This window comes from Oreochromis aureus, linkage group 10 (genome assembly GCF_013358895.1).
Source record: "Oreochromis aureus strain Israel breed Guangdong linkage group 10, ZZ_aureus, whole genome shotgun sequence".
NCBI lineage: Eukaryota > Metazoa > Chordata > Actinopteri > Cichliformes > Cichlidae > Oreochromis > Oreochromis aureus.
This window is the reverse complement of record NC_052951.1, coordinates 1,170,516-1,189,215: the sequence shown is the minus strand read 5'-3', so window position 1 is coordinate 1,189,215 and position 18,700 is coordinate 1,170,516. Positions and strand designations below refer to the sequence as shown.

At 41.4% G+C, this 18,700-nt stretch overlaps 1 protein-coding gene across 6 annotated transcripts in view; it reads right to left on the bottom strand.

The window, feature by feature from the left end:
* Positions 1-15,044: 15,044 nt before the first annotated feature.
* amot (angiomotin) overlaps positions 15,045-18,700 on the bottom strand; it is a 44,291-nt gene continuing 40,635 nt past the window's right edge. For all 6 annotated transcript variants that reach the window (XM_039618222.1, XM_039618227.1, XM_039618226.1 and 3 more), the window contains one exon: positions 15,045-18,594. In XM_039618222.1, the coding sequence (XP_039474156.1) occupies positions 18,461-18,594 (134 nt within the window). In that variant the 3' untranslated portion in view covers positions 15,045-18,460. The remainder of the gene's footprint in view (positions 18,595-18,700) is intronic.

The window sequence follows — 18,700 nt, the reverse complement described above, 5'->3', positions numbered from 1 at the left end:
AATCACTGACATCAAGACAAGAAAGCTCCTTACCATGCATGGAGGGTTTCACCCCAAGTCTAGCACCCTGAGGTTGTACGCTAAGCGGAAGGAAGGGGCCGGGACTGGTGAGTGTCAGCACCACAGTCCAGGATGAGACAAGAAACATCCACGAATACATCACGAAGATGGCCCCAACTGACAGTGTGCTCAGTGAATACCTCAGGCAGCAGAAACCCAAGAAAGAGGAGGAAGGCGAGGAACCATCATGGAAGGACAGGCCCCTGCACGGTATGTACCACCGGCAGATAGAGGAGGTGGCTGATATACAGAAATCCTACCAGTGGCTGGACAAAGCTGGACTGAAAGACAGCACAGAGGCACTAATCATGGCAGCACAAGAACAAGCTCTGAGTACAAGATCCATAGAGGCTGGGGTCTATCACACCAGGCAAGACCCCAGGTGCAGGCTGTGTAAAGATGCCCCAGAGACAATCCAGCACATAACAGCAGGGTGCAAGATGCTAGCAGGCAAGGCATACATGGAACGCCATAACCAAGTGGCCGGCATAGTGTACAGGAACATCTGTGCCAAGTATAACCTGGAAGTCCCGAGGTCAAAATGGGAGATGCCCCCAAGGGTGATGGAGAATGACCGAGCTAAGATCCTGTGGGACTTCCAGATGCAGACGGACAAAATGGTGGTGGCTAACCAACCGGACATAGTGGTGGTAGACAAACAGAAGAAGACGGCTGTAGTGATCGATGTAGCGGTTCCGAATGACAGCAATATCAGGAAGAAGGAACACGAGAAGCTGGAGAAATACCAAGGGCTCAGAGAAGAGCTCGAGAGGATGTGGAGGGTGAAGGTAACGGTGGTCCCCGTGGTAATCGGAGCACTAGGTGCGGTGACTCCCAAGCTAGGCGAGTGGCTCCAGCAGATCCCGGGAACAACATCGGAGATCTCTGTCCAGAAGAGCGCAGTCCTGGGAACAGCTAAGATACTGCGCAGGACCCTCAAGCTCCCAGGCCTCTGGTAGAGGACCCGAGCTTGAAGGATAAACCGCCCGCAGGGGCGTGCTGGGTGTTTTTTATATATATATATATATACACACACACACACACACACACACACACATATACATATATATATACAAATATATGTATAAATATGAATGGTTGGTGATATTAAAGTCCTGTTTGTGGCACATTAGTATATGTGAGGGGGCAAACTCCTCAAGATGGGTGGTGACCATGGTGGTCATTTAGAAGTCGGCCATCTTGGATACTTTTGTTTTTTCAATAGGAGGAGGGCCATGTGACACATCAAACTTATGGTAATGTCACAAGAAAAGCAATGGTGTGCTTGGTTTCAACGTAACTTTATTCTTTCATGAGTTATTTACAAGTTTCTGACCACTTATAAAATGTGTTCAATGTGCTGCCCATTGTGTTGGATTGTCAATGCAACCCTCTTCTCCCACTCTTCACACACTGATAGCAACACCGCAGGAGAAATGCCAGCACAGGCATCCAGTATCTGTAGTTTCAGGTGCTGCACATCTCGTATCTTCACACCATAGACAATTGCCTTCAGATGACCCCAAAGATAAAAGTCTAAGGGGGTCAGATCGGGAGACCTTGGGGGCCATTCAACTGGCCCACGACGACCAATCCACTTTCCAGGAAACTGTTCATCTAGGAATGCTCGGACCTGGCACCCATAATGTGGTGGTGCACCATCTTGCTGGAAAAACTCAGGGAACGTGCCAGCTTCAGTGCATAAAGAGGGAAACACATCATCATGTAGCAATTTCAAATATCCAGTGGTCTTGAGGTTTCCATTGATGAAGAATGGACCCACTATCGTTGTACCCCATATACCACACCAAACCATCACTTTTGTTGTTCCAACAGTCTTGGAGGGATCCATCCAATGTGGGTTAGTGTCAGACCAATAGCGGTGGTTTTGTTTGTTAACTTCACCATTCACATAAAAGTTTGCCTCATCACTGAACAAAATCTTCTGCGTGAACTGAGGGTCCTGTTCCAATTTTTGTTTTGCCCATTCTGCAAATTCTGTGCGCCGATCTGGGTCATCCTCGTTGAGATGCTGCAGTAGCTGGAGTTTGTAAGGGTGCCATTTGTGAGTAGCTAATATCCGCCGAAGGGATGTTCGACTAACGCCACTCTCCAGTGACATGCGGCGAGTGCTACGCTGTGGGCTCTTGCTGAATGAAGCTAGGACAGCCACTGATGTTTCTTCATTAGTGACAGTTTTCTTGCGTCCACATTTTGGCAAATCCAACACTGAACCAGTTTCATGAAACTTAGCAAGCAGTTTGCTAACTGTAGCATGGGACATGGGTGGTCTCGTGGGGTGTCTTGCATTGAAATCTGCTGCAATGACCGGTTACTGCGTTCACCAGATATCAACACAATTTCGATCCGCCTCCTCACGTGTTAACCTCTTCGACATGTCAATGTCTGTGAACAAAGAGAAACTTGTAAATAACTCATGAAAGAATAAAGTTACGTTGAAACCAAGCACACCATTGTTTTTCTTGTGACATTACCAATAAGTTTGATGTGTCACATGGCCCTCTTCCTATTGAAAAACAAAGTTGTATCCAAGATGGCCGACTTCTAAATGGCCACCATGGTCACCACCATCTTGAGGAGTTTGCCCCTCACATATACTAATGTGCCACAAACAGGACTTTAATATCACCAACCATTCCCATTTTATTATGGTGTATCCATATAAATGGCCCACCCTGTACACATGTATATATATAGAGAGAGAGAGAGAGAGATATTAGTGGTGCAAGAATATATGTTTCGGTATTGAACCGTTCGATACAGTGCTTTCGGTTCTTTACTTTACCCACTACGGGGGAGCTACCAGTCCCAGACGAGCTCTATTGTATTTTAAAATGCTACCAGCCCCTCTGGGCGAGCCTAAACGTTTTACGCGAGGTGTCTGAGTGTTAATATTCACCTGGTTGCTGCCGGTCTCTCAGGTCTACCTCATCGACCCCCACCGCCGTGGACCACTTATAAGAACGCTGGCCAGAACCCGAATTCACGTCTCTGGACTTTATCCTGTACCTGGACAGGAGCTGTCGACAGACTTCAGCGCGGGCTTCTCACGACGGCAGGACTCGATGAGGCTTTCCTGTGGGGTCACACAAAAGTGCTGTGTCCCATCCGGCTCGAAGGACCAAGAAATGTCAGGAGTTTTCCTGTATTGCAACTCAGGTCAGAATAAAAACGCTCAGACAGGTTTAACGTGTACACGGGTGAGACTCAGGGAGACTCGCACCCTGCAGTAAAAAGAAAGAGTCTTTATTCAGAGAGCACATACAGGAAGAGAGAAAATAGAAACCGTGCTGCGTGCAGGAAGCCTGCACAGAGTGTAACTTCCCCATTTAGCAAAACACATCTAGATAATGAAGCGTACTTTTAAGCATAACATAATAAAAATACCCGTGTATGCTGTGACTCAGCCACAAATCTCTTAACATTATGGTGAACACGCTTAAGTTTTTGTGAAATATCTAAGGTTTTCATTACGTGTCCAAGGGATTCAACTATTTCATGCTTTTCAGCAGCAGAGAGATCATTTTTCTTTCCCATATTGCTTGAAAATGGTGATCTGCTTAATAATGTGGAACATCCTTCTTTAGTATTTTTTCCTATAACTGGGCTCACCTGTCAAACTAATGATCACAGGTGTCCGAGATTAATTTCAGGGATCCAAAGAACCCTGAGACACAATTCCATCGATGAGTTTAATTGAAAAACAACTTATTTAATCTTTATAACACTATTTGCATAATAATTTGGAACGCGGTGTATAAAGCTGTACATACAGTGGCCCTGAGAGGCCAAACGGACTGCAGCTTAAGAAAACATCAGCAATAAGAAAAACGCTGCAAAAGCACACAAAACACAACAGAAATAGGAAAAAAAAGATTTCCAAAAGCACAAGGGAAGTGTTTCTGGGGAGACAATAACCTGACAGACCAGTTGCGTGGCGTGTTTTATCATGATTCACATAATACTGATGACAGATTTTTAGGCTAATAGTCAGGCTAACACACTTACCTCGCGTCTTTTCTTTCCTCACAAAACCGATAGATCCTCCACTTCTTTTAAGTGTCTCCCAGCGCAATTCTTAGCATATTTTGGTTCCCACAACTGGTCCGTCGTGATATTGTCTCCCCAGAAACACTTCCCTTTTGCTGTTTTTTCCTATTTCCGTTGTCGTTTTTCCTATTTCTGCTTTATTTTTTCCTATTTCCATTGTGTTGTGTGTGCTTTTGCAGCGTTTTTCTTATTGCTGGTGTTTTCTTAAGTTGCAGTCCGTTTGGCCTCTCAGGGCCACCGTATGTACAGCATGTTTCAGGGTTATGCTTTCTGTGAGGCAGACTATTGTATCACGCAAAGGTCCAGCGCTGTAACTTTTAATTTCAACTGCCAAAGCAAATTAAATCTTTTTAAACAACAGATAACGACAGATCCTTCTAAAAAAAATTGAACACAACAGCTGCCACTAGTGAACGAGACATCAATATACTGATCCACACCACCATCACACCAGGATCTATAGCAACGACATTGGTGTGTCAAACTGGAGAAGATGGTAAGGAAGAGAGGGAAAGTAGTCAGAACTGAGGGGACTGTACTACTAAAAGGCAACATTGCAGTCAATGAGGACAGCTACACGTACCTGGGAATCCCACAAGCAAATGGGAACCATGAAGAGGCTGCAAGGAAATCCGCAACTTCCAAATACCTGCAGAGGGTAATGCAAGTCCTGAAGACAGCTGAATGGGAGGAACAAGATCTGGGCAGTTAACAACTATGCCCTGCTGGTGAACAGGTCAAGCTGGGCAAAGGAGGAGATAGAAGCCACTGACATAAAGACAAGGAAGCTCCTGACCATGCATGGAGGGTTTCACCCCAAACCCAGGACCCCGAAACAGTATGCATATAAAACTATGGATGGTATCCCTCCTGTGTGGGCCAGTGTTTTTGTAATTGTAGTGACTGTTGTTTATTCAGGGGGAATATTTGTGTAATTTGTGAGTCTTTATTGCTTGTTCTAGGCTAAAAGAAAACTTGGTCGTCTTTGTGCACTTTAAATCGGTTTTGGATTCAACTGCTGCAGCAAGAGTGGATATTTGTTTATTTTTATTATTCTTTTTGTTTTAATACATGATATCTGCATAAACATAATCAACCTTTGTGTATTTATTAATTATTGACCACCAGCTCAGTAGTCATGTTAAATCTTCTGATCAAGTTAAAATTCACCAGTGTTACACAGGGGCTTCATTATGAAAAAATACACTACCAGTCCTGTCGTTGGGTGCATCCACGAAAAACATTATCCTTATTGTTTATAAGCATAGAGATGATTAGGCCCAACCAGAGAGGAGGTCAAGTTAATTCTCATAGGAAAAAATGGGTCACATTTTGGATTTTCTTTCTTAAGAGTTTGTTTCCAGCAGGTTTCCACAGGACTTTTTAATAGTGGTTCATATTTTTTATTTTTATGGGTTTAAACCATTTTTAATCATTATCATACTTTATTTGCATAATGTATCGCTTATTAAGCAGTTCAGGTTTATACCGTCCAATCCTTGGTGAAACCTCATTATCTCATATGTTTTAATTCTTTTCTATTCAGATGGACATGACATTTAAAATGTTGTCTGTAATAAGTACTGTTAGGACCCTGATGAAAGCGTGACATAGAGAACACAAGTAAACACAAAATGCAGTTTCTAAATAAATATGTTTATGATTAAGGTGGGAAATAAATGCACTTGTACATGGATGCCCCTGTGAAAACCTGATTGCCCTCCCCTGTTATAACATAAATTAACTGCGGTGTATCACATCTTTGAAAAGCTGATTTCAGTTTCTCTAGCCACACTCAGGCGTTATTACTGCCACAACTGTTCTTCAAGAAATCACTTAAATAGGACAAACCTGACAAAGTGGTGTAGACCAAAAGATCCTAAAAAGCCATGCATCATGCCGCAATCCAAGGAACTTCAGGAACAAAGAAACAAAGTAATTTCTCAGTCTGGAAAAGGTTATAAAAACCATTTCTAAAGCTGTGGGACTCCAACAAACCACAGTGAGAGCCATTATCTACAAATGGGAAAAATATGGAACAGTGGTGAACCTTTCCAAGTGGCCAGCTGACCTAAATGATAAATGGACTGATTCTTATGAGGCAATTTTCTACTCATGCAAAGCATTCAGTGCACTTTATACAACATGCCACATTCACCCACTAGATAGAAAGCACTATGCTTTAAGTGCTTTCTATCTAAGCGTTCACACACATTCATGGATGCAACTTGTGGATAGTATCTTGCTCAGGGATACTTGCACCAACCTTCTGATCAGTAGGTGACCTGCTCTACCTCCTGAGCTACAGCCACCCCTTAATTTTAATTTTCAAAATTATCCCAAGAGCACCACAACAACTAATCCAAGAGGTCACAAAAGACCCCAGAACAACAGCCAAAGACCAGCAGGCCTCACTTGCCTCGGTTAAGGTCCGTAACTCCACCATAAGAAAGAGCCCGAGCAAAAATGGCCAGCATGGAAGAGTTCCAAGATGAAAACCACTGCTGAGGAAAAGGAACATAAAGGCTCATCTCAGTTTTCCCAGAAAACATCTTGATGATCCCTGGGACTTTGGGAAAATACTCTGTGGACTGACAAGACAAAAGGTGAACTTTTCAGAAGATTTGTGTCTGGTGTAAAAATAACAGTGCATTTAAGAACCAAAAGTAAAACATACTGGTGGTAGTGTGATGGTCTGGGGCTGTTTTGCTGCCTGAGGACCTGAAGATTTGCTGTGGTAAATGGAACCATGAATTCTGCTGTTTACCAAAACATCCTGAAGGAGACTGTCCTGTCATCTGTTTGTGACCTCAAGTTGAAGTGCACTTGGGTTCTGCAGCAGGACAGCGATCCAAAACACAACATGAAGTCCACCTCTGAATGGCTTAAGAAAAACAAAATGAAGACATTGGAGTGGCCTAGTCAAAGTCCTGACCTGAATCAATGCTAATCCAGATGCTGTGGCATGACCTCAAAAAGATGGTCCATGCTCGAGAACCCTCCAGTGTGGCTCAATTACAGCAATTCCCCAGAGATGAGTGGGCCAAAATTCCTCCATAGCACTGTAAAAGACTGCCAGTTATCACAAACGCCTGATTGCAGTTGTTGCTGCTAAGGGTGGCCCAACCAATTATTAGGTTTTTCCACTTGATAATAAACAGTTTCATTTAGAAACCCAAAAGGTTGAGTATGTTCATCTGGACGTAGTGTTTTCAGTGGGAGAAACATTTCATCACTCATCCAAGTTTCTTGGATGACAGTATATTTGCTGATTTTAATATTCCTTTTCATATTTAATATATTCATGGTATGTATAATGTATAAGACATTAGCAATCTGCCAAAATAATAAAGGAATGTATGGAAGACCAATATTTTGTTCTTGGCAATGTGTGAAGACTCAGAAATGAAACAAACAGGGATTTTTCAATCTTTTCCTCAAAACGCTTTTTCCTTACGAGAAATTCTAATATTGAAAAAAAAACAAGCAGCCCAAGATCTGAACTTATCTTTGCAATCAGGAAATATCAAGTATCTAGGTATAAATGTCTTCTCCTATCAGACTATCTATCACACTTAAGATCAACAGCAACTTGTAATGCTGGAATAATCTACCCATCTCTTTATTAGAGTAAACAGCTTCCATATAAACCTTTGCTTGATTGATTTTTTTAACCCAAGTCAATGACATTTTTTTCAATAATTGAATTCAAGCCTACATTACAATGGTTCAAATCATAAAGTTCAACTGGAAAAACAAAAAAGCTAAAATCAGTCTCCCCACTATCCAGAAGAACAAATGTACTGGGGGATTAGAGGCACCAAATTTTCTACATTACTATCTAGCTAACCAGATAGAACATATTATTAAATGGATTCACCCAAATGCAGCCCACAAATCCTGGATAGAATTAGAACAAATAACTGTTTTAATCTCCTCCACCTTGACAGCTTGGTGGAAAACCCTTGAGATTACAAATTCTTTAACAGAACCCTGTAATCTCTCTCCAATTTGGCACAGCTCAGATTTTCAGATTAACAGAGGAACTCTTCACTTTAGAACATGAGAACAGAAAGGACTCTTCATTAGATCTTCGAAGATAATAAGCTCATGTCAGCCTCTAATCTGTTTCAAAGATTTGGATTAGACAACAGAAATATTCTCTATTACACACAAATTAAAAACACAATAAAACAAGATTTCCTACACTCGACATACCTATACAACCACCTACCATGGGGCCCAGCAGGCTTGGTTTCACCCCCTCCCTGGTTTCTCCATTGCTCCACCTTGCCTCTGAGACTGGGGCTACTGCAGGGGATGTGGAGCCCTCTGGGCTGCCAGTCCCAGTTCATCCAGCAGTTGGGAAATCTATTTAATAAACTGTAATAATTTATAGACGTTCCCAATCAGGGAATTGGAGAACATTCATGATGTATATAATTGTATCATTATTTATCCAATTTAAAAAAATTAAAAAAAAAGCAGCCCCCTGTGGCCCCTCTCTTGGTCCTGTTTTCTCTCTCGTCCTTTTCTCGGGGGTGAGGGTTGGCCTGGTGTGTCGCCCTTGCCGTCTCCATGAGGGGTGGTTTGCTATGTTGGGGTGGGTACCTTGGCAGTCATCGGTGGGCTCTGGGCTCCGGGCAGTGCGGGAGTAGGGCTGTCTGATCCTGCCAGTTCTTTCCGACTTGGCTCTCTGGCTCCCTTCCCTTTTCCTTGGTCTGTCCCCAATGCGTTGTGTCGGCCTGTGTGGTGTGGTCCCGTGGTTCTCCCTGCAGTCCCACTGCCATGTCCCTTTGCCCACCTCTTTGTGTTGGGATGGGTGTCTCTTGCTTCTGTGATTGGTGAGTGTGCAGGAGTGCGGGGCTCAGGTGGGCCCCTTTTGGGCCTGGTTGTCTTGCGGTTTTGGGGGTGGGTCGTGGCACCTGGGTTGTGCTGGCTGGTGTTCCACTTGGGCTTCAAGTCTCTTTGCTGTCCCTCGGCTTTTCCAGTGTTTTGGCCTCTTCTCTCTGGGAACCCTTACATTTTTCTCACACAGCATGCTGGTGTTCTCCGCTTCTTGGTGTTTGCTATTGGTTCCAACCAATCTGGGGCTTCTGGGCTTTATGATGTTTGTGTTCCGGTGATTTGGGCGAACACGTTATCACACTACCTGGTGTACACGACCGTTATTGTCATCAGGTGATGAAATGATGAAGAACTTCAGTCTCTCACATTATTAACTACATTGCTCCTGTCAAAACTATTAATGTACACAATCCACCAAAAGCACCCGGAAGAAACAGCGAAAAGGTAAAGATGGCAAAAAGACACTGCAGGAGAGCCAAGAGAAATATGGAAAAAAATAAACTCATGTTGAAATCTACAAAAAAAATTCACTTTTTTTACTACTGCTACAACAATAAAATCAAATCAGCTAGAAAACCCTGCATCTCCCAGCTGATCAACAATAACCAGTCTAATTCTGCTTTTTTTGTTTTCAACCACTGATAAATTTTTAATGCCTCCAAAACCACACCAGCTGAATTTATTTCAGCCAATAAGTGTGATGAATTTGTGTCTAAAAACAAAGTTTCTAATATTATTATATTAATTTCATAATATCTAAGCCTTTCATAGTAATTTATCTAGTGTGGCCTCACATAATGAACAACTTACTGCAACAAGCTAAATGTCCGCTTTCGCACCTTTAAATTCTAAAGATCTGGAGGATCATCGACCCCATCCCCACCAACAGTGGCGGTCGTAGCCTGTTTGGTGCCCTGGGCGAACACTCCCTCTGCCCCCCCCCCCAACACACACACACACACACACACACACACACACACACACACACACACACACAAAACATATTAAGGATTGTACATTAACATAAAACTGTTGTCGGAACCATACTGAATTTCACCAGAGAAACACACACATATGAAGAGAGAGAGAGTATGCATAGTATGCAAACGGCTACCAAACAGCCATCATAATTTGTCATACAATGAGAACAGGACAAATCAACAACTGACACTGACTAATTAATATTAAAATCTGTAACATATTGTATTGTTTGGAGTTTAGTCTGTTACTGTTGCTATTTTTACCATTTCTTCTTGGAGCAACTGTAACCCACATAATTTCCTTAGGGATTAATAAGGTATTCTGATTCTGATTGTTTCAGGATGACCTGCCATTATCCAATGACACATCTGCTTACCTGTATCTTTTGCTCGTTTCTCCTCCTCTTCTTTTCTCTTTTTTCTAAACTGATCACCTGATGGCTTTGAACTTTTCTTGTCCCTCTTCCATTGGTTTTAATTTTGCACTCCAGTATGAACACCCATCCCTCAACCCGAGGATCACCACAACATAACCTAATAGACCTACACCTTAGTTCACAGATTCACTTTGTCTAGGGTGCATTTCTGACATTTCACACAACCCAGGATTCAAATCATGAATACATAATGGGCTTGGATTTATAACATTATAAATGAAATGTGCTCTATTTGGAAGCAGCAGCCCCCCCCCGGGTTGTGTGTGAGACTTTAAATCATCAAACTGTAAATTTTAAATTGTTATTGATCCCTTTACCCCGAGTCCTAAAGTGTATATTTATTTTCTTACTCTTCTTATATATATGTTGTTTGTTTACTTGCACTGCTGTAACTGGAGCCTCGTCGTCTCGTCTCTCTATATACTGGACTGTATGTAGCGGAGATGACAATAAAGTTTACTTTGACTTCAGCAGCGCGCAGGCGCACCGAGGGCTCTCGCGCTCATTTTTCGTGTATAGAATTTCGAAAAAACATCGGTGCAAATTATAAGTCTGTATCATAATGTCTGATGTTTTCGTGTTTGTTGGTTTGTTTTTATTTTGTTTTATTTTGCGAGTTGGTTATTAGATGCTGCTCCAGCCGGTCAGAGAATCCCCCGCCGCCCCGCCCTCTCCTCCCTGCGCCGCAAGCAGCAGGTGCACCTCGGAAACTAAGGGCGCCCTTACTCCCAGCAAATGGGCGATAGAAAACCGATCGGTGCCTATGCCATTCCCAATATGCGCTGGCTGACGTAGGGGCAGCATGAGTACGAGCATTTCTTTTTTTCTTTTTTTTTTTGCCGATGCCCGTGATGCCGCCCTCCACCACGATGCCGCCCCGGGCAACCGCCCGTGTCGCCCGCGTCTAAAACCGCTACTGCCCACCAAACTATTCAAATCTGCTGTTTTACAAATCACTCAGTAAATATTATCAGCAGCTCTCTCCAGTCTGGCATTTTACCCGTGTCTCTTAAATGTGCTGTAACCAAACCGGTGCTCAAGAAATATAACTTGTATCCACTGGTAATTAATAGTTATAGACCCCTTTCTAATCTTTCATTCCCCAGCAAAGTATTTGAAAACACTTTATACAAACAACTGAATAAATATATTTCAACTAACAGTTTTTATGATATTCAGAACCAATCAAGGCACAGAAACTAAAGTCATCAATGACCCAAGGATCAACAGTGTCTCCGAGTTTCAGTTTGAGTCCTTCTTGATCTCACTGCTGCTTTTAACACTGTGGACCGTTCTAATACAAAGGCTTCATGACTTGATTAGTTTAACAGTCAGGTTCTGACTGGCTCTCATCTTATCCAATTAGCAGTTTTTTAGATCTGCACAAACAAAAATTCAGTCAGGGGTTCCTCAAGGGTCAATCCTCGATCCATTACCATTTAACCTCTACATGCTCCCACTTGTACTGTGATAAAGAATCATAATATGTCCAACCATTGTTATGCAGATAATACACTGTTGTACTTATTATTTTCCTCTGATGATGTAAAATCTGTTCACAAACTAATAAACTGCATTCATGGCATGAAATGCTGGATGTCTCAACGACAGAGAACTCAAGAGACACGACAGAAACACATGTTGGTCCAAAAAGTCAGAGGCAGAAAATCTGTTCATAATTATCAACCACTTCACTGAAACACAATGAGCCAGTTGGGAGCATGGTATTGATTTGGACAGTGAGCTCAGTTTTGATAACAGAAAGCAGTGACGTGATTAACTTAAAAAAAAAATGAATTTAGAAAACTGTTATCTCAAACTGACTTTGAGAAATTGGTCCATTCTTCTATATCAAGTAGGTTAGATTTTGGTCCATTTGCAGGACTCCCCAGTTCATGAGTATGATGCCTTAAGCTTGTCCAGAATGCAGCAGCCAGAATCCTTGGCGGTACGTGGAGTTTTAACCACATCTCCCCAGATTGAAAACAATGCATCAGCTACCAGTGCAGTATAGAATTACCTTACAATCTTCTATTAGTTCACAAAGCTCTCAACGATTTGGCCTCCCAGTACATGTCTGATTTTCTCATGGTGTCCAACCCAGTCAGACCTCTCAGGTCATCACGTTCAGATTTTTGAACTGTTTCCAGAATCAGATCCAAGTATGATGAAGATTCTTTCAGTTACAGTGGTCCTGTTCTTTGGAACAAGCTACCTGCTTACATGAGATAAATGACATCTGTATGTACATTCAAAAGCAGATTTCAAACCTTTCTATTAACACAGGTCATCTTCTTCACTCATCTTTCTTACTGTTTATACGCTGCTCTGCATTTAGTTATTAGTTTTTTTGCCTGTCTTTCTTCCCTCACCCAAACTATTAGCAGCAAATGGCTGCCCCTCCCTCAGCCTGGTTTTGGTTTCTTTTCCTGTTAAAAGAGAGTTTTTCCTTCCCACTGTTGCCAAAGTTCTTGCTCATTGGAGGTCATATGATTGTTGAGGTTTTCTCCTTTTCTTTGTATTTTTGTATGGTCTTTGAGTCACTATGAGGCAACGAATTGATTTTAGGGGTAAAATTTGTCCTAAACGGGTAAAAAATGCATTGTGGAGAAAAAACATCAACATGAAGCTATGATGAACTAGCCCTGATGTTTCCAAACAAGTCTGGGCTCATCCATTTCTTATGAGAAGGGAGCCGTAGGGAGAATTTCATGGTTTAATCCAGGAGCTGAAGCAGTACCACGGCAGTTTGTGTCCATATTTTAGGATGTCAGCAGGGTAGTTTGAACTGTTGTTAGCAGAGTTGGGACCACATCTGAAGAAATCATTTCAGAGAGCCGATCGACCTGGATCAGCGTCTAGCTGTGTGTCCAAAGTAAAATACAGTAGTATTAGTTTCCCATTTAAGATAAGATAAGATAAGATAAGATAAACCTTTATTAGTCCCACACGTGGGAATGTTTTGGTCATGGCTGAAAGTACAAGAGCAGTGAAAAAGAAAAACAATAGAATAGAATAAGATAAACAGAATAACATATTATACAAAATAGAAAGAATACTATATACACAATAGAATAAGTATGCAAATGCAGTGGTCTAATTATTAAGATCTGCTTATTCGGATAAGAAATATCCGGAAAATTGAGCTTGGTTGGGAAAAAAAAAAATGCACAAAATGTTCACACAGATTTTAGGTGTGTCAAGGTGAAGCTCAGGGAGGGGCAGCCACTTGCCTCCATCATGTGGGAGAAAGAAACAGGACAAAAGACCCACTGTGGAAAATAGCCAGAGATTAATAATAACTAATGATTAAATGCTGAGTGGTGTAGAAATGATCTAGTGTTAAAACTTTGCTTTACTTTGTAACGTTACCTGAGATGCATTGCCAGTTAATGTGTCGTTTTATTAATGTTATATTTTGTTCACATATCAACACAAAGTCATTCACTTTGTACTTTAACATCAAATTCGGATCCATTTGTGGATCAAAGGTCAAAAATTGTAGTGTTATTGTTTTTGTGCTACATCATGCCAAACCAGATAAAAAATTTTTAAGTATAAAAGCATTAAAAAGCTTATTATGAGAGAAACTATGAGTTAATGTAAGGCAACAATAACGGAATTTGACCTTATGTGATTACAGTATTGATGGTGACTAAGGTGCACTGAATAGAAGGTGTTTCCATGTCTAAGGAGCTTGGAAAGAAAAGCGTCCGGACTTCTTTAAACTGCTTGAAGATGTTTCACCTCTGAGAAGCTTCTTCAGTTCTAGGGTCAAATGATGGAGGGTCCTAGATTTAGGCTACGTCCACACTAACGCATTTTCATTTTTTTATTTTTTATTTTTTAAACGCATGGTTTTCTCTCCGTTTTGGCCTCCCATCCATACTGAGATGGCGTTTTTGCTGATGGAAAACGCTCTCGAAAACATACATTTGAAAACGGTGCTTTCGCGTCACAGTGTGGACAGCGAAAATGCAGACTTTCTAAAACGATGATGCATGTTAGTCATACGATGCAGTCATGTGACCAATTAAACTAAGATAGCAGAGGACATTATACAGCGGTTGTTTTGTTTGCTCTCACCTTTGACAGCCCTATTAAAGATTAATATCAGTCTGTACGTGCTCCAGACAGCTTTTCCTCAAATTCTTTAACTCTCACTCGCTTTTGCAACTTTGTACTTTTGTGTTACTCGCACCAACAACTCCACCTCATTGTTAGTCCATTTAAAAAACTCGGTGCTTTTCCTCGACATTTTGCCGCGACGTTTCAAAGAGCCGGAAAGTAAATAAGCGGCAGACAGAAATGAGGCAGGTCGAATCTTCTTGCGTTTCCTGCATGTGCATGACTGGAACGTAAGCGTTTTCGGCCGTTTCAATGTGGACGCACACCTCTGCGAAAACAACTGAAAACGATAGTGTGGACGCGTTTTCAGACGAAAACGCCGTTTTCAAATCTATCCAGGCTAGTGTGGACGTAGCCTTAAGCCCTATGGGAGTGTCCCTCCAAGAGGGACAATGGACCTCCTAATGATCCTCTACCCTAATCACAAGAGCCCAGGTGTGAAAACAGGTGTAGGTCACAATCAGGATGACTGAGAACCTTCACAGACAAGGTGTGTCCATGTAAAACATCCGAAACAACCTTGAAGCCTCAGCATTAATTTATTTAACAACAGTTAAATTAATACTCACTTCATAAAAGATAATAACAAAACATTTGGAGAAGGACCAAGTTTCAAATCCAAAAGTATATAAATCAGTGACTTCATACCAAGATACAATATAGAATGAGAAAAGTTATATTCTGTATATTTTGATTGTACAGCAATAACAACATTAAGAAGCGCGTATAAAACGGCCTAAAAAGAATGTAAAGAAGCTACAATACAAGACATTTTGTTACATGTGTTCTTTGCCAGGCATTTGTCACATTATGGGAGATTTATAATCACAATGTGCAATAAATGTGACAGCCACTTCAGTCTTTGAAGGTGTTACATGTAGAGATAATCATGAATTAATAAATATGTTAGGGCATGTGCCTGGTACAGACTGTAATCCTTAACAAATTGTACTTTATTTGATGGAAAGTGCAGAGGAACTAATGTAACTTGAGATTATTAACTAAATATGCTGTAGGAGGAAATGCTTTCAAAAGATTTGACTTGTTTAAACAAAAAGCAGCTATGAACACAGTGGAAGCTTTGGAAATACAGGTGGGGCAGGACCAAGGACATCCTCAGGTGGGATAGAGACGCACATCACTTATTACGCCAAAGCCATCCTAAAGACTGAAGACCACAGATCCCAGCTGTAGGAGCAATGTTAACAAGGCAATCATCTCTGCAATAAGTGAGCCGTCACTTACACACAGTTCATTTCTAAACAACAATTTCGATTTGAGTGATTTTTAAGGATCGTTCGAAAATGTTGGTTTTCTTACTCTTCTCTCAAAGTGGAGAACTACTGGTGTTCTGATGAGAACCTCTGGTATTCTCCAGTGTGTTGTCTGAAATTCCTTGAGAGTCCTGCGACTATAATTGTAAAACTATAAATTAAACTGGACAACACTGAAATTTGGGAAAATAATAGAACTACATACTTATTAGGCACGCTCCAGGACTTGAAAGGAGTCATTCATAATATCTTGAAGTTTTCAGTAATCCCACCTGAGGGCCCACAGGGTCCTTTGTCATCAAACTTTCAACTGAGCCCACATGAAACATCAATACTTTATAATGCATGCATAATACTATGCTAATGGTAGAAACTAATAAACACGTATGCATTAACACTGTGTTGTGTTTTAGCATCATTTCCATAACTTCTTTAACACCCCGATGAATAACATGAACCAGTAACGGACCTTCATGAGTCGCCTGACAAAAAACTGTCTTTTTAAAGATTTACTGCTATAGAGTTCACCCCAGACTGAACTCTGTCGCAGTTTAACATCTTTCATTGTTCTACACCAGAAAACAAAGCAGCTTGATTTATACACGAGTTCACCTCATGACAGGGCGAAACAAAGAAGTGCAACTTCACCAAATGTGAAACCAAGAAACTCAGAAATGAAGAAAAGAAAATGTGTCATCAGCTAGTTTTGGATGGTCCCTACTATCTAACGTATAGACAGACGTGGATATTACAGACAGATTACAATTCAGGAGGAAATAAGTAAGAGTGGAGAGTAAATATCCTAAAATATTCTGCAATGGGGGGAAAAGTGTTCATTTAAACTGATGACATTAAGTTCTTGTCAGTTTTCTTTAACTATTTGTAGTGAAATGATATTCCCGTCCCACTGAAATGACTTTATTTTGCTTGCCATTCTTTGGTACAGTTTTATTGGATACTTTTAAATGACAGCTTGAATAATAAAACTATATTAGCCGCGTGAATCATCTCAGTTACTTACATTGGTATCATCAGGCTATAGCAGCACTACAGTAACATGGATACAAATGTGGACATGTCTCACAGTCATATCGATGCAGACCAATATGTCTGTGCATTTACTCGAGCAGCAGCACTCCTCCATATACTCACACCTAATGAAGCTGAAGAACTTCAAAGAAGATAAATAGTTGGATACATTTGTCTTAAGATATTATTTTTGCTGAACATAATTATCTGAATTATATTCTTTATGTGAGGAAAGTTTATTTTCAAAGACTGAGCACGTGCTGCCAGCTAAAGGTTAAAGTTTTATGTCATGTACACAAAGCTTTTTGTTTTACAGGTCGATTTCAAATCCACTCAGTTACTTTTGTTCAGGATCGTGACACGGTGGGTGGAAACTAGCTCGCAGATACAGAGCAACATACTCGTGTGCTAAAACTAGCCTGACAATTTACCAAAATGATACATAGAGACATTCAGTGCACTGATATTATACAGTGCCTTTTCTGATTCATCCAGTAACACACACATCTATACAGTGCTTTCATCCAACATCTGATGGATGCACTGGGGGCAAGTCAGGGATGAGCTGCATGCAGAGGAGGAGCCAGGCATCGATACACTGACCCTTAGTGAGTCATTTGGAGAAATCTGGTAATAAAAGTGTCAGAAATGTAAATATTCTCAAGAACTAAATGCTTGTGTCACTTTTTTGAAATGATATGCAACGTACTAAAAGAAAGCTCCACATGTTCTTACAACACAGACTGTAACACGGTGAATGAAATTCCTCTACAGAGGGAGGTCGTGAAAGCTTAACTAAGCTGTCCCACCCTTACTGCTGAGGTCAAAGCCAGACAGGTGTGCGTGTGAAACCATGACTCAAAACGGTGATGTGCACAGCATGGACACAAGCCAGGGTTCACCTGTTTGGATGAAGCACAGGGGTACCGTGTGGGGACAGTTTAAGAGTGAAGGGTGTTTACTGACCTGCCCATGTTGTACTTTAACGTCAGGTAGTTTAAAGAAGAAAACTTACTATTACACACAAAAATGTTATATAGATGGTGCATTACTGGCTGCAAGAGGGAAAAAAGTTACACGTTAAGCTTGGCAATGTACTGAAATACTACTGGTGCCATACACAGCAACGTATTGACCTATTAACAGTAACACTGAACCCCCAGGGCAGAGTGACAACAAGTGAAGTATTTACCTTACAGGTGCAGCTATAAACACAGTTATGTACAGTCAGGAACAACATGTCTCATTCTCCAAAAACGTGCATGGACACAGCATGACAAGGATTCATGCTTACTTAGTCCATAAAGCTACTTAACTTCCATGCAACGCCATCACTGTGAACACAGGAGCACGAATGGCACGGACAAAAGAAATCACATGATCACTGACATTCTTAAATTCCAGTCACCACTTAATTTAAACTCACATTCAAGAAAAAGCGCTTGGGGGTGCTGCAACGGACTGATTTCCTTTAATGATATCGATGAACACTGATTCAGCGAAAGACTCGAGCTGATGTAAAAGTGTCTGAATGAACGTGCCTGTAAACACAAAAGTATGAAAACGAGAGCTGCAGGTCGTCTGCACTGACGGAGCTCCCACACAGCTGTTCGCTTCTCAGGACATGAAGTGGTCAGATGAGGATCTCCACCATATCTGTGTCTGCTTCTTGTTGGCTCGACTGTGCTGGAGGAGCTGACTGATGCTGTGGGTGGGACTGGATGGGAAGTCTGCGCTCCAGCGTGCTGGTGTGAAACGCCTGTGCATCTACACAAATGTGACAGTGAAAAACTGATAAGAACATTTCTCAGAGACCTCTGATCCTGTCTGCTGTGTACACCTTGAATCTTATAGATCCTTCACATGTTGACAT